General features: G+C 39.9%; 1 protein-coding gene and 1 pseudogene across 2 annotated transcripts in view; both read right to left on the bottom strand.

The window, feature by feature from the left end:
* NLN (neurolysin) overlaps positions 1-17,345 on the bottom strand; it is a 97,976-nt gene that overhangs the window by 28,444 nt on the left and 52,187 nt on the right. For both annotated transcript variants that reach the window (XM_026498879.4, XM_057307431.1), the window contains exons 4-8: positions 17,129-17,236; positions 8,201-8,303; positions 7,431-7,591; positions 1,703-1,838; positions 402-768 (exon numbers count right to left, since the gene is read on the bottom strand). In XM_026498879.4, the coding sequence (XP_026354664.1) occupies positions 402-768; positions 1,703-1,838; positions 7,431-7,591; positions 8,201-8,303; positions 17,129-17,236 (875 nt within the window). The remainder of the gene's footprint in view (positions 1-401; positions 769-1,702; positions 1,839-7,430; positions 7,592-8,200; positions 8,304-17,128; positions 17,237-17,345) is intronic.
* Positions 3,902-5,147, bottom strand: LOC130542767 (Y-box-binding protein 1-like; annotated as a pseudogene).

Here is a 17,345-nt window from a genome sequence, read left to right as displayed (position 1 = left end):
CTGAATAATAAATATTTTGGGGGCCAATTTTAAATTAAGTGTAGTGAACAAACTAGATGATGATAATGACGATGATGGCTGCAGACATTTATTAAGCAATAGCTATATGCAGGGTAGTCTTCTAGTTAATGTTCTGTACATAATTAACCAACTGTTTTATCCTTACAACCCTACAAAGCAGGTAGAATTAATATTCCTGTTTCGTCCAACCTATAATACTGCTAAAGAAACTGAGGCACTAAGTTGCCTAGTAAGTGATGGAGCCAGACACTCTGTCTTCAGAGCCCACATCTTTACTTCCATCACTAAGAACCATACATGAGAACTCTGGAAGAGAAGAGTCTTAATCTGAGTAGGAATCCAATCCCTAGGCTCCCTTCCAACAATGTGGTTCTCAGTACCTTGGATAGAGGTCCAAGTAGAACTGTCCCAAAACTTCCCCTGTGGCTTTATCCTTCACAGTGTAAAGTGTCACACTTTTATTCCATACATGAGCATCTGCCACTTGCTCAAACGTAAGCCCCAACAACTCCTGGTAGATGTTCAGCAAGCCTTCAGTGACCACTTCAATTGGGAAGTATTCCTTGAGGATCTCTTGGTCTATGGAGTACTTGAGTTCTTCTGTCTGCGTCATGTAGTAATGTAGATCCCAGGCATTGATTTTCCCATCATAGTCAAAACCTTTCTCGTCACATTCCTTTTTCTTCAAATTCAAAATAAACTCTCGCTCTGCCTCACCCAATGGCTTTAATTTCTGGCTTAAATCATCTGTGAGGGAAGTGGGAAAAGTCAGTGATTTATTGCTTTTGGAAGCAAGCACATTCATCCATATACCAGTGTTTTAGCATGGTGCTTCCTCCTTTGTAGTACTGGATGTAGATAACTGGGAGGAAGGAAGGCCGGAAGGAAGGAGGGAGGGAAGGAAAGCAGGCTCTATTATGACAGCACTGCTGTTCTCTTCCCAGTAATTTATTTCAGGGCTCCTTGCCCTCCCATTTTTTCAGCACCAGCCAAACCAAGCCACAACTTCCTCACACCATCAACAAAGCTCAAGTTTATCTCAGAGAACTCTGACTCCAGAATGTTATAATTCAGGAAACAAAACAATAGTGAAACCATCTCATGTACATGATTATTCTTCAATGAGATTAGGCTCCTCAAAAAGCCAGGGAAAATAAACCAGATGCAACCTGTGATCATTATTACTAAAAATTGCTCAATGCCTTTAACAGCCACAGGTTTTGTTTATCACTAATCCCTTCCTGTAAAGAATGTCCATTTGGATACAGCAATTCCACTTTTTGGATGGATACCACAATTTATATATTGTGGTTAATTCTGACTATTTCACTTTCTCCCTAATTTATTTTAATTTAAAACTGGCATATTCCCATCTGAGTTATCCTCTTGTTGCCTGTATTCACCTATTCTCTTACAGGCCCAATCAGAATTAGATCACTTTGTAGCTTCCACAAGTTTCCTTCTTTCTCCTTAGAGGGCGTCTCAGGCTGTTGCCTTCACCTCACACTCTGGGGTTGCCTCCCAAACTGCCATGTCCCGTACAGAGCCAAACGCATGTTTATCTTACAGTTGTGACAAATCGCGAAGGACAAATATATAAGACCATATGCATGTAGATAAATACAGTGAAACAAAGAAAAAGAAAAATGGAAATATACAAATGACTATAAAAAGACCCCACCTAGAAAGGCTGTTACATGGCTTGTACTCTTTGCAGTGTTCATTTCAAGGACAAAGTCAGCATGCGTGCTATAGCCGAGGAGGCTGGCTACTTTGGCCCGCAGTGGGAGTAGCTGCTGCAGAATTACGGTGTTTTCCTAGCAATAAACAACAACAAAAACAAAGATTAATCATTAATTGGATCCAAAGCATTAAAAGGAAGTTATTACATGTATTTTTAGGTTGGTAAAACTGTCATTTATTTTTAAACCATCTCAAACTCCTAATAAATGACTCCACTTCAGTGTTACAGACATTTTTTAAAATTCATGATCCAATTTTACTTCTGAAATCATTGACTTTTTAAGCCTCAGGAGATTGCTATGAAGTCTTAATAGAATTGTTGGTATTATAAACTTAGACTGAAAATGTATTCCTAAGGACTACAGTGATTCCATTTCATTTCACTGACAAGACTAGGACAAATATTGATACAGTGATTCCATTCCATTTCATTGACAAGACTAGAACAAATATTGATACTTTTTTGGTAGTTATAAATACATATAAACACAAGTTTGCCACTTTAACTCCACACCCATTAGTATGGCTATTATAAAAACAATAGAAAACAGTGTTAATGAGGATGTGAAGAATTTGGAAACTGTGTATACTGCTGACGCGAATGTAAAAAGTGTAGCTGCTGTGGAAAACAGTATTGCAATTCCTCAAAAAATTAAACACATAATTACCATAATCCAGCAATACAATCTATATAATCCAGCAATTCCACTTGTGGTTATGTGTCCCAAAAAGTGGAAGCAGGAACTCAAAGAGATATTTGTACACCTGTGTTCACTACACCATTATGTGAATAATAGCCAAGTGGTGGAAGCAACCCAAATGTCCATCAATGGATGAATGGATAAAGAAAATGTGGTCTATATGTATAATGGAATATTATTCAGTCTTAAAAGGGAAAGAAATTTTGACACATGCTAATACATGGGAAAAACTTGAAGATATTATGCTAAGTAAAATAAGCCAGTCATAAAAGAATAAATATTACATGATTCCAATTTACATGAGGTTCCTCGATGAACCTCATTCATAGAGCCAGAAAGTAGAACAGTGGAAGCCAGGCATGGGGGAGATGGGGGGTTGGGAGTTAGCATTTAATGGGTACAGAGTTTCAGCTGGGGAAGAAGAAAAAGTCTGAAGACACATGGTGGTGATGGTTGCACAGCAGTGTGAATGTACTTAATGCCACAGAACTATCTACACTTAGGAATGTTTCAGAGATTTGTCTCAAATCATTACAAACTTTTTTTTTTTTTTTTTTTTGGTCTGTATTAAGAACACAAATAATGATATTGCTTTATTTTTTTAACAATAAAAGGAAAAGTGATCTGGAGAATAATAAATGTTGAGGTCAAAGAAAAATTATCCCCAATGATTAAATCATATTTATGGACATGTTTCTAAGGAAGATCACACACAGAGGTCAGTCTACCTAGGTTCATAATTAGGGTCCACCATTTCCTAGACCTCTCTGTAGACTGCCAATTTTCCTGAAACCTACCTCCCACCCCCCTGCCCCCCAATTCTTTCTTTTAGTAAAAGAATTTTCTGAGTTTTTATTGGACATGTGATACCCTGACTTCCTTCCCCAGCCTTCCTTAAAACTAGTTGTGGCCACATGATCTACAACAGGACAAGGGACTATCAAAGAGGTGATGAGTAAAATTCCTGGGTCATCACTTTACAGGTGTTTATCTTGCCAGCTGTGAGCTGCGTATGACAACAACGACTTTAAAAGCCATAATACCAAGGATAGCAGAGACTCTCCTCCAGCTCTGGATCAGTCACCTCAGGACTGTTAGTTGCAAGAGAAACCAACCTTTCTTTAAAAATTGTGGTAAAACATATATAACATAAAAAAATGCCATTTTAACCATTTAAAAAACTAATTTAGACCTTTATTAACAGGTGTTTGCCATTTGACTTTTTGAAAAAAATCAAGTTGTAAACTTTTATCACAAATTAAAAATGAGGTTCTTAAAAATCTCAACTCGGCCAGATATGAAATGATTTAAAAACATTTAATGGTGTATTGAGAAAAACCAGCCTTAAAAAAAAAAAAACCATAAAAAACACCAAACCAAACCAAACCCGTTTATCCTTACCAAAAAGGGACATCATTTTTTTAAAAAGACTTTATTTATTTATTTATTTGAGAGAGAGAGAGAGAGAGAGAGAAGGAGCATGGGGAGAGGCAGAGGGAGAGAGAGAAGGAGACTCCCCGCTGAGCAGGGAGCCAGCCAGGGCTGGATCCGGGCACTCCAGGATCATGGCCTGAGCTGAAGGCTGATGCTTAACCGACTGAGCCACCCAGGTGACCCAAAAAGGGACATTTTTAGGTAAAAACAATAGAAACCCTAGGCTGCGTAGATAATGCAGATTAGAAATTCTGGTTATTTGCTCAATGGGCAAAAGGCAAGCACTTAAGGTCTTCAGCTCCAATCTTTTGCTCATTTCTTATGGCTGGAATTTCTCATTTACCTCTTCTTGTTGGATGACTAAACTGGATGATGCCAACAATGGTAAGCCCACATTTACTTAGCCCTGCCCTCTCAAGCTTGCAAGCCAACCAATTCTCAGCTGTAGACTGGCTGCTTCTGCCTCTGTGAAACCTCGTGATTTGGGGTTTTCTGGGCATCTGCGTGGGTCACTAAAATTAAATCGGCAGGGACCCTGAGGTGGCTGCTGACATTGGGTCTCATCTTAATTTTCCTTACTTTCTTCAAAGTAGTCCTCTCCAGGCAGTCTCTGCCGAGGAGGATCCCTGTGGAATCGTGGTCTATACCCCCATACACACTGTCTCACTGGTCTGCCTTGCTCTTTTGCACCCTGCTTGTCAGAGCCCTCCAGCACTTCTCCCTGAGCAGGAGGGTTGGAAGAGTGGTCGCCACCCACGGAGAGGTGCAGTCAGGTACAAACTGTGGCCTGTGGGGGGGCCGGCACAGTCGGGCCTGGCCTTCAGGAGCACTGTCCCAGCCCTCCTTCTTTCCTAACCCTCAGTATCCTGATACCTCTACGGTAACTGGGGAGGATCCCTGCAACGGAGAGCATCTGTAATGGTGACCATCTGCTGCGTATTTACCGCCTTGCGCTGGGGCTCCAACAGGGCCTCTGCACTCTTTCCTACTCCAACATCAAATTCCAGCCCCCCTCTCTCTTACACTGTGCAGGTACCTCCCGGGGTTATTCTCTATGGCAGTCTGGTATACAAATACATCTTCCTTGGTCTCATCCCTGTTGATGGAACCACATCAATTTCTTACACTGAACCACTTTACTGTTCCCAGAACCTCTGTTGTGATGAGCTTGCCGTCGCTAGTGGGTGCGTGGAGGTGAGGGTGCTGGGCTACTGCCCGGGATACCAAGCCTGGTGTCCGAGGAGCAGAGGGTCAGCGGGAGCTGGGTCACGTCCCCTCACTTGCTGCTCGGGATGACAGTGATGGGGATGGGGCCAGCTGTGGCAGCTGCGCCCCTCCTGCCGCTCCCTCCTACCCCCCCGCCGTGTGATGGTAAGTAGGCCATGGGTCTGGGGCTGCTCAGGGCTCTCTGGGGTCCACTCTCCTTCCCACTCCTGCCAGAACTCCCATTTTAGCCATTTTTAAGTGTATAATTCAGTGGCAACAATTGGTTCAGTTCACACTGTTGTGCAACCACTACCACTATCTGTTTCCAAAACTTTTCCAAAACCCCAAACGGAAACTTGGTAACCATTAAAGAGTAATTCCCCAGTGGCCCCAGCCTCTGCCAACCACTAATCCTTTCTGAAGAGAAACAGCTTTTATATTATTTGAGTCACTGCGCTTTGGGTTGGCGTTTGTGTAGCTGCTTCACCTGTACCCTTGCGTCCACAGAGGCTGATATTAGGAACAGGGTACTGCTATAAGAAAAATGAAAAATGTACAGGAAGCGAAGGTGAAGACAAAGACACTGCCGGCTGGGAAGCTGGCGATCCTCATTATACCACGGGTAACATTTGTTACAACGACTTAATGTCATAACTTGGAAGGCAGAACAATTACCTACTGAGTCTTAGCTCTAGGGGAACTGCTGGGGAAAACTAATGCTGGTGCACCTTTGTTGCTATTTGTGACTTTTAGAAAGATTACATGAGAGAGATGAACTCAACCGAGAATGTTCAGTTTGCAAAGACGGAAGGAAAAGACTTCTACTAACAGGTTCTGTCTGTGGCTTACAATCTAGGACTTCAGATGGCTGGCAAAGCCAAATGCTCTGTACTCTTAATTTCAGGAGAAAAGACTGTCCCTCAGAGTTACTGAATTGTAAAGATTAGTTTGAGAATGTTACCTTCCTCCTCAAGCCTACTGTTTCAGAAGTCCCCAAAGCAGACTCCATTAAATTGAGGAAAAGCAAGATGGACAGGATACAGGAGCCAATATAAAAAGATCTGATAGGTTTAAGAACTATTGACTAAAAATATTATTGGGGTAGAATTATTTTAACATGAATCTGACTGGAAGGAAACAGACAAGAAACCTACTAAGTTTCTGAGGGAATTATATTACCAAAGGCATCATGAGCTTGACCTACAAAAGCTTGCGGTTATTTGATCCCTAAAGCAATCCTCAGGCTTCAGACCAGCATCAGCAGGAATCTTTACTAGTAGCCGCCCAGAATATGGTCGCAGAGGGTAACAGACAAGAAAGAATTCTTGGCAGGCCCAACCAGGGATCATGTAGTACAATTGGTAAACAAATTCATGCTAGGAAAAAAACCCCAAATCACTTTAATGAGCAATCCAAGGAACTTCATCAGTACAAGGAATGCTCACAATTCCTGCCAAACAGTTTTTGAAAATTGGTATGGGCCTGTTGTATGTTTCCCATTCTTTCCTTTTCCATATAGGAGTTTTTACCATGGCTATTGTGTTCCTATTCTAGCAGTGGATGTGTGTCCTGGGGATGAACAGACCAGACAACAAGCCCTCTCTTTTGGGTTGCTAGATCATGAAGAAGCTACAAGTTGAGAGGACTCCAGACATCCTGGTCTTTGAGCTCAAGGCAGTAACTGGTTATGATCCGGCATATGGTGAAAGGGTTCTCTGTGTGGAAAAAAAGGTGCTCACAGTTATCTGGAGAGGCAGACTGTGGTGGAGCTGTCTCACTGACTCTGAGAATGCGTTTCTAATTCTTCCTTTTTACCTTTTGGTAATAGAATCCCCTCAGCTGGATAAATGGCTGTCAGCTGAAGACTACGTTTCCCAGGTTCCCCTGCAGCTAGCTATGACTAGATGATGGACTAGGAGGTGAATGGAGTTGATGTCATTTACAGGTCTTCTTAAAGGTGCTGTCTCTGTCCTTTATTTTTCCTCTTCCAGACAGGCTGGGAAATGGTGACAGCTGGAATGGCCTTGGAAGTCACTTGTTAAGGACAGAGAGGTGCTCCACCAGCCCTGGACTGCTGACTTGGTAAAAGAATACAACTTTTAGTTTATTTAACCCATTCTATTTTATTAGCACAGCTTAGGCTGTGGCCACACCAAGGCTACCAATGAGCAAGGGAAAAACTAAAAGCCTTCAGGAATCAGGAGGCATAATACTCGCACAAATAGGAATATTGGTCTCTGAGCTGACTTCAACATTGGTAAACAAAGAAAACCCCTTTCTTAAAATCTTCCACAAAAACAAAAGAAAGACAAACATTCAGAGTACCTCTTTGCATCTTGTATTAAAAGCCATTTCCATCTTCCTTCTAGTTTCAGGGATACAGCATTTCTTCATGACAGGAAAATAGTGTGGATATTTTAAGGTAATTTTATACTTGTCATCATCTGTCTTTTCTAAACTGTCAATGAAATCATCAGGAAGAGCACCTGCAAAAAATCATTTTCTCATACATCAATTTTTCCACTCATTATTAGTTTATTGAGCATTGGCATGGTACCTTTAAGAAGCTCTAGGAATTCTGTGGAGTAATTGAAATTCAAGTAAAATAATGACAATCTTTATAATATTTTGATGTTACTGGAATGGGGGTGGTGATTAGAGGACAGGTGGCTTAGGAGATGGTAATTCAAAAAATGAATAGGCTTCAGTGCACTTGTGCAGATGGTGTTTTGATGGAGAACAGGCAAAACTAAGCCAAGAAAGATCCAGAACAGATTAAGAAGAGACTAGTTTAATGTAGGGGATATTACAAGGGAAAAAATTTCAAGGCACTGAAGGCTGTTAAACACCAGCACAAGTTACCAAGAAATATTATGAAATCTCCTTTGGAGCATCTCTAGAAATAATATATACTCTTAGTATCATAAAATCTAGGCACGGTTCAGTTGTCTATTCTGTAGAAGGGGTGATGGGTTCTGTAGAAGGTACTGGATCATTTTTTAAAGGTTTCCTTCACCTTTGATTTGGCAAACTATAAGGTAACATTATTTCCCTAAATTATATTATTTAAACAGAAAAAACTCCCAGAATTTTACCGAGTTCAGCCTTGGAAAATACAAGGAAGGTATCGTCCTCATTGAGGTTTTTGTTGAAGTCAATACATAGCTCACTCATTCTTTTCTTCATTGCTTTGATTTCCTGAACAGAAGACAAAACACAGAACATTAACAATAAAATGAAACTTTCATTTTAAATGCCATCAGTCAAGTAAGTTTCACTTTTATACGAAGATTGGCTTGTATGTCCAACCCTCTGGAAGTATGTTTTTTAAAAGATATGTTTCATAAAACAGTTTCCAGCAGTCTTCTGTGCTGTGTCCATGAGTATCTGTATGCAACATGTACAAAAAGGCAATCCCAGTGATGTGTTAGAAATAAGTCGTAAACTCGTAACAACTGAATAAATTTAGGAGGTATGGTCAAAGCAGACTCAGGCACATAATATATACACACAATAAATAGTTGCTGGGTGAATGATTCCAGTAGCCTGTTAATAATTAACATCTTTTAATCTTGTCCAATTCAAAGTTTTAATGTAGCAATCAGTATTTGGTGCTGAAGTAAAAGGAGAGACAACTAATTCTATGGTTGCTTTGGAAAAAAGGTCATGTCTTAGTTTTAAAGACCTTTGTAAACTAAGGTGATATGGACCTTAACAATTGTATAAAAACTATTAGGTGGGAAATCAAAGGAAGAAAAAAGGAAACCACAAGAAAAAACACGAAATATTTTTATTAATTTGTCCCATCTTCTAAAAATACTAGATAATGAAATTTACATCAACCTTAATGGTTCTCAAAGCATGGCCCTGACCAGAAGCCTCAACATCACCTAGGAACTTGTTCAAAATTCATGTTCTTGAGACCTATACCAAACCAACTAAAACATAAACTCTCAGAGGTGGGACCCTGTACTCGGAGCTTTAACAGCTTTGCTGTAAACCGTCACTTGGTTTGGAACGTCTTTCACACTTGTTTCCTGTTCTACTGTGGAGAAGAATGACCTGGTAATTCTGATGTGCACTAAAGCTGAGTCGGCTGAATGAACACATACTGTGTAGTACTGTTCTTGGACACTCCAGTTGTCACCCCAAGCTCCGTTCCACCTTTCCCCCATTCTACATTAGCCATGTAGTTTGGGTGGGACCTGACCCTATCCGAAGTTCCAGGGTAACTCTACACCAGCTACATAATCCCACCCCGGCTGTAGTATGGACTGGTTCAGGTAAGCCAGGCCTGGCATTCTCCTGCCTAAGGGGAATTCAGGATTATGCATATGATCCAATCTGGGCCATTAAGACACGAGGGGAGATTTGAGGGAGGCTTCTCTAGGTCCTTCTGGATGGTGGATCTTCTAGTTACACAAGCAAATAAATCTCTTCTATTGTTTAAACTGCGTTAACAGGGTTTTGTCAGTTGTAAGTATATTTCAACTAATACAATGCCCCAAACAGAAATGATGAATGACCTGGAAGACAAAAGGTAAGGTAAGTGAGATCAGTCACACATTTCTCCTCTAACTAAGGTGAAGAGGATACAAGCTGTTTGAAGGGCATTTAGGTGACAGAAAGGTACGTGTATCTCAGTGGTACCTTCAGTTATATCTACTATGCTGACATCACTTGGTTTGGATGTCTTTCACACTTGTTTTCTGTTCTACTGTTTATAAGAATGATCTGGAAACAGATCATGGATTATATGTCCTGTCCAAGAAGAATGATTTAATTCTGTAGCTTAGCTGGTTTACTTCTGAAACTGGATGATGGGATCAGCATTAGACAAAAGAAAAAGTTTGAGAAGCACTTTTCAGTAGCTAATCTGTCTGTCTTTAAAGGGCATATGCAGCACCGGAGGTTGACAAGGTCATGGAGGGCAGAGCTGTAAGTGTTTAACTTGGTACAGTCCTTGCACAGCACCTCTCCTTCGATGACAGGGCTTTTCTGTGCATTGCTGAAGAAGGCGGAGGAGTAGGAGACCTAAATTTCATTTTTTTTTTTTTTCAAACCATTCTGAACACCTACGAACTCAACTGGAGAACGAAGAAAATAGCAACTCTGTGAACAGAAAAGTAACCACTTTCTGGAAGGCAGGATGTGTGGAGAAGTGAATCCAAGGTGATATAGGGGAAGACAGACTGCAGGGGGATGGAAGCCTCCATCATCCGGTTACCGGCAAGTGATAGAGCCTGGAACTTTTAGAAGTCTACTCCAGTGAGGGACGTCACTCTGGTGGCTAAGCGGGGGTAGGACATGTGGTCTCAGGACCCTCGGGGTCACAGAAAGACTGAGGGTGACTGAAGGCGGGAGAGCTCCCACGTATCTGAGTGGGGAAGTCAGCTGCAAAGAGAGAGTCGAGGAGTGGGCTCTCAGTTTGGGGTGGCCATAACCGTGATCCGAGGCACAATCGAGCCACTGCTCTTTGCACTGAGGCCCAACAAGTAGCAGATTGGGGAACTCCCCTTCCTCCCCAGGGAGGAGTGCAGGGGTAAGCCACAGGAATCTCCTGGGTTTGGAGATTCCAAACAGGGCCGTGTACCAGAGATAGAAACGTGAAGTCACAGGCTGGGCAAGCACAGAGTGCGGACAGAGACCAGGGAGACAGGAGTAACTGACTGCTTTTCTCTGAGGGCGCACTGAGGAGTAGAGCCCCGAGCTCTTAGCTCCTCCGGGGCCAGAGATTGGGAGGCCACCGTTTTCATTCTCATCCTTCAGAGCTGTGCGGAAAGCCTTTAGTGAACAAAAGCTACTGAGAGCAAACCGAAGAAGATGACTTAGCCTGGCCCCTAGCAAGCGCAGTGCAACTCCACCTGGGGCAAAGACACTTGAGCATCACTGCAACGGGCCCTTCCCACAGAAGATCAGCAAGAACATCCAGCCAAGACCAAGTTTCACTGATCAATGAGACCTGTGAAACTCCAGTGCTAGGGGAATAGAGCACAGAGAATTCATGGCTTTTTCCCATGATTCTTTTGTCTTTCAAAGTTAATTTTTAAAATTTTCTTTATTTTTTTCTTTTTCTTTTTGAATTATTCTTATTTCCTTTTTCAACCAACTTATCTTACCAATTCCTTTTTTAAAATCTTTTTTTATTTTTACAGTAATAGTCTAACCCTTCATTGTATTTAGTCTTATTTTTTGTATATATATAAGTTTATATATAAGTTTCAGTATTTTGTTCTCTTGTTTATCTGTTCTTCTCTCGACAAAATGACAAAATGGAAAAATTCACCTCAAAAAAAAAGAACAAGAAGCAGTACCAACTGTCAGGGACCTAATCAATATGGACATTAGTAAGATGTTGGAACTAGAGCTCAAATGACGATTATAAAGATACTAGCTGGGCTTGAAAAAAGCACAGAAGACACTAGAAAATCCCTTTTTGGAGAAATAAAATCTAACGAAGTCGAAATCAAAAAGGCTATTAATGAGGTGCAATAAAAAATGCAGGCTCTTTAACCGCTAGGATAAATGAGGCAGAAGAGAGAATTAGTGACATAGAAGACCAAATGATGGAGAAAAAAGTTGAGAAAAAGGGAGATAAACAACTACTGGATCACAAGGAGAGAATTCGAGAGATAAGTTATACCATAAAGTGAAAGAATATTAGAATAATTGGGATCCCAGAAGAAGAAAGAGAGAGAGAGAGAGAGGCAGAGGCATATTGGAGGAAATTATGCAGAGAACTTCCCCAATTTGGGGAAGGAAACAGGCATCAAATTCCAGGAGGCACAGAGAACCCCTCAAAATCAATAAAAATAGGTCAACACCCCAACCATCTAATAGTAAAACTTACAAATCTCAGAGACAAAGAGAAAATCCCGAATGCAGCTTGGGACAAGAGGTCTGTAACCTACAACGGTTGGCAGCAGACCTATCCACAGAGACCTGGCAAGCCAGAAAGGACTGGCATGATATATTCAGGGTACTAAATGAGAAAAATATGCAGCCAAGAATACTTTATCCAGCTAGGCTGTCATTGAAAATAGAAGGAGAGATAAAAAGCTTCCAGGACAAACAGAAACTAAAAGAATTTGCAATCACCAAATCAGTCCTACAAAAAATATTGAAAAGGGTCCTCTAAGCAAAGAGAGAGCCCAAAAGTAACTTAGACCAGAAAGGAACTGAGACAATATACAGTAACAGTCACCTTAGAGGCAATACAATGACACTAAATTCATATCTTTCAATAGTTACCCTGAATGTAATTGGGCTAAATGCCCCAATCAAAAGACACAGAGTATCAGATTGGATAAAAAAGCAAGACCCATTGATATGCTGTCCGCAAGAGACTCATTTTAGACCCAAAGACACCTCTAGATTTAAAGTGAGGGGATGGAAAACCATTTATCATGCTAATGGACATCAAAAGAAAGCTGGGGTGGCAATCCTTATAACAGACAAATTAGATTTTAAGCCAAAGACTGTACTAAGAGATGAGGAAGGACACTATATCATATGTAAAGGGTCTATCCAACAAGAAGATCTAACAATTGTAAGTATTTATGCCCCTATCATGGGAGCAAACAATTATATAAGCCAATTAATAACAAAGACAAAGAAACACATTGACAATAATACAATAATAGTAGGGGACTTTAACACCCCCCTCACTGAAATGGACAGATCATCTAAGCAAAAGATCAACAAGGATATGAGGACTTTCAGTGACATACTGGACTGATGGACTTCACAAATATATTCAGAATATTCCATCCCAAAGCTACAGAATACACATTCTTCTCAAGTGCACATGGAACATTCTCCAGAGTAGATCACATCCTGGGTCACAAATCAGGTTTCAACCAGTACGAAAAGATTGGGATCATTCCCTGCATATTTTCAGGCCACAATGCTTTGAAACTGGAACTCAATCACAAGAAGAAAATTGGAAAGAACTCAAATACATGGAGGCTAAAGAGCATCCTACTAAAGAATGAATGGGTCAACCAGAAAATTAAAAAAGAATTAAATTCATGGAAACAAATGAAAATAAAAACACAACTGTTCAAAACCTTTGGGATGCACCAAAGGCAGTCCTAAGAGGGAAGTACATAGCAATACAAGCCTTTTTCAAGAAACAAGAAAGGTCTCAAATACACAGCCTAACCCTCACCTAAAGGAGTTGGAAAAAAAACAGCAAATAAAGCCTAAACCCAGCAGGAGAAGAGAAATAATAAAGATCAGAGCAGAAATCAATGAAATAGAAACCAAAAGAACAGGAGAATAGATCAATGAAACTAGGAGTTAAGATTGATAAACCCCTGGCCAGACTTATCAAAAAGAAAAGAGAAAGGAACCAAATAAATAAAATCATGAATGAAAGAGGAGAGATCACAATCAATACCAAAGAAATACAAACAATTATAAGAACATATTACGAGCAACTATATGCCAACAAATTAGACAATATGGAAGAAATGGATACGTCATTCTTAGAGACGTATACACTAACAAAACTGAAACAGGAAGAAATAGAAAACCTGAACAGACCCATAACCAGCAAGGAAATTGAAGCAGTAATCAAAAATCTTCCAAAAAACAAGAGTCCAGGGCCAGATGGCTTCCCAGGGGAATTCTAACATTTAAAGAAGAATTAATACCTATTCTTCTGAAACTGTTCCAAAAAATAGAAACAGAAGGAAAACTTCCAAATTCATTTTATGAGGTCAGCATTACCTTGATCCTAAAACCAGATAAAGGACCCACCAAAAAGGACACTTACAGACCATTATCTCTGATAAACATGGATGCCAAAAATTTCACCAAAATACGATCCAACAGTACATTAAAAGGATTATTCACCACGACCAAGTGGGGATTCATTCCTGGGCTGCAAGGTTGGTTCAAATTCCTCAAATCAATCAAAGTGATACACTACATTAATTAAAAAAAAGGACAAGAACCATATGATACTTGCAATAGATGCAGAAAAAGCATTTGACAAAGTACATCCTTTCTTGATTAAAACTGTTCACAGTGGAGGGATAGAGAGTACAAACCACAATATCATAAAAGCCATCTATGAAAAACCCACAGTGAATATCATTCTCAATGGGGAACAATGGAGAACTTTTCCCTAAGGTCAGGAACAAGGCAGGGATATCCACTCTCACCATTGCTGTTCAACATAGTACTATAAGTCCTAGCCTCAGCAATCAGACAACAAAAAAATAAAAGGCATCTGAATCAGCAAAGAAGTCAAACTCTCACTCTTCGCAGATGACATGATACTCTATGTGCAAAACCCAAAAGACTCCACCCCGAAATTGCTAGAACTCATATAAGAATTCAGCAAAGTGGCCAGATATAAAATCAATGCACAGAAATCAGTTGCATTTCTATACACTAACAATGAAACAGAAGAAAGAGAAATTAAGTTGATCCCATTTACAACTGCAGCCAAAACCGTAAGATACCTAAGAATAAACCTAACCAAAGAGGCAAAGGATCTGTACTCAGAAAACTATAGAACACTCATGAATGAAATTGAGGAAGACATAAAGAAATGGAAAAATGTTCCATACTCACAGGTTAGAAGAACAAATATTTTTCAAATGTCTATGCTACCTAGAGCAAGGTACATATTCAAGGCAATCCCTATCAAAATGCCATCAACCTTTTTCACAGAGCTGGAACAAATAATCCTAAAATTTGTATGGAATCAGAAAAGACCCCAGTAGTCAAAGGAATGTTGAAAAAGAACACAAAAGTTGTTGGCATCACAGTTTCGGACTTCAAGATCTATTACAAAGCTGTAGTCATCGAGACAGTATGGTATTGGCACAAAAACAGACATACAGATCAATGGAACAGAATAGGGAACTCGGACATGGACCCTCAACTCTATGGTCAACTAATCTTCAACAAAGCAGGAAAGAATATCCAATGGAAAAAAGACAGTCTCTTCAACAAATGGTGTTGGGAAAATTGGACAGCCACCTGCAGAAGAATGAAACTGGACCATTTCCTTACACCATACACAAAAATAGACTCAAATTGGATGGAAGGCCTAAATGTGAGACAGGAATCCATCAAAATCCTTGAGGAGAACACAGGCAGCAACCTTCGACCTCAGCTGCAGCAACTTCTTCCTGGACACATCGCCAAAGGCAAGGGAAGCAAGGGCAGAAATGAACTACTGGGACTTCAACAAGATAAAAAGCTTTTGCACAGCAAAGGAAACAGTCAACAAAACCAAAAGACAACCGACAGAATGGGAGAAGATATTTGCAAATGACATATCAGATAAAGGGCTACTACCCAAAATCTATAAAGAACTTATCAAACTCAATACCCAAGGAAACAAATAATCCAATCAAGCAACGGGCAGAAGACATGAACAGACGTTTCTGCAAAGACGACATACAAATGGCCAACAGACAGATGAAAAAGTGCTCAACATCACTTGGCATCAGGGAAATACAAATCAAAACCACAATGAGATATCAGCTCACACCAGTCAGAATGGCTAAAATTAACAAATCAGGAAATGACAGATGTTGGCAAGGATGTGGAGAAAGGGGAACCCTCCTCCACTGTTGATGGGAATGCAAGCTGGTGTAGCCACTCTGGAAAACAGTATGGAAGTTCCTCAAAAAGTTGAAGATAGAGCTACCCTATGACCCAAAAATTGCACTACTGGGTGTTTACCCCAAAGATACAAATGTAGTGATCTGAAGCAGCACATGCACCCCAATGTTTATAGCAGCAATATCCACAATAGCTAAACTATGGAAAGAGCCCAGATGTCCATCAACAGATGAATGGATACAGAAGGTGTGGTATATATATACAATGGAATATTATGAAGCCATCAAAAAACGAAATCTTACCATTTGAAATGACATGGATGGATTAGAGGGTAGTATTACACTAAGGAAAATAAGTCAATCAGAGAAAGACAATTATCAAATGATCTCACTGTATGTGGAATGTGAGAAACAAGGCAGAGAATCATAGGGGAAGAGAGGAAAAAATGAAACAAGATGAAACCAAAGAGGGAGACACACCATAAGAGACTCTTAATCTCAGGAAACAAACTGAGGGTTGCTAGAGTGGAGGGGGGTGGGAGGAATGGGGTGGCTGGGTGATGGACACTGGGGAGGGTAAGTGTTATGGCGAGCTTTGTGTATTGTGTAAGACTGATGAATCACAGACCTGTACCCCTGAAACAAATAATACATTATATGTTAATAATAATAAAAAAATAAATAAAGGGCATATGCGTTTGACCCTTGAGCAACAGGAATTTGAACTGTCTGGGGCAACTGATATACAAATTTTTTTCAAAAAATAAAGTTCAGTACTATAAATGTGTTTTTTCTTCCTTATAATTTTCTCAGCAACATTTTCTTTTTTTCTGGCTTACTGTATAAGAAGATAGTATATAAACCATATAATATACAAAACACATGTTAATTGACTATGTTATGGGTAAAGCTTCTGGCCAATAGCAGGCTGTTAGTAGTTAAGTTTTTGGGGAGTCAGAAGTTACAAGGATTTTTGACTGTGCAGGGGGGGGTTGCCACCTCAACCCCCAGGTTGTTCAAGGGTCAACTGTTTTAATCATAGGGTATTCCATTCCAAAGTCCTTATATTAAAACTCTCCACCATAAAAATTTTATTACCAGTGACCAAGGGAGTGAGAGTGCAAATCAACTATTAAGACCTGGAACCAGCCATAAGAAAATGTAAAATAGAGCAGGGAAAATAAGCCCCCCACACATGAAACAAATATAATTCGCAGAGGATTAAAAAAAAAAGATTATCAGCTGTCAGTCACCATGAGATTAAGAGTTGTAGAATTTAAAACCACTGACTACCAAATACATTGTAAGTGAATTTGTATTATGTATTATTTTCCATATTACAAATGTGTTGTTTCCCAACCTGTTTTTTGTTGTATTTTATTCTTTTTTTTTTTTTTTTTTTTTTGTCCCCAATAAGAAAAAGAAACATATACTCACATTTTGTACTTGTTCTGGAAGATGTAGCCCATTCCTTTTCCCCATTTTAATGGACTTTTCCAAGTATCTTCTGGCTTCAGGTTTTATCTTACTCAGATCACATGTTTCCTGAAATGAAAGAGTTGACAACCATTTCTGTTACAATAGTACGTGGGTAAATTATAAACCATGAGACCAAAGCAAATTTATTTATCATCTCGGTTGGGCTATGAAGCAC

The sequence above is a fragment of the Ursus arctos genome, unplaced genomic scaffold (genome assembly GCF_023065955.2).
Source record: "Ursus arctos isolate Adak ecotype North America unplaced genomic scaffold, UrsArc2.0 scaffold_5, whole genome shotgun sequence".
NCBI lineage: Eukaryota > Metazoa > Chordata > Mammalia > Carnivora > Ursidae > Ursus > Ursus arctos.
The sequence above is the reverse complement of the archived record's forward strand: the minus strand, read 5'-3'. Positions and strand labels throughout refer to the sequence as shown.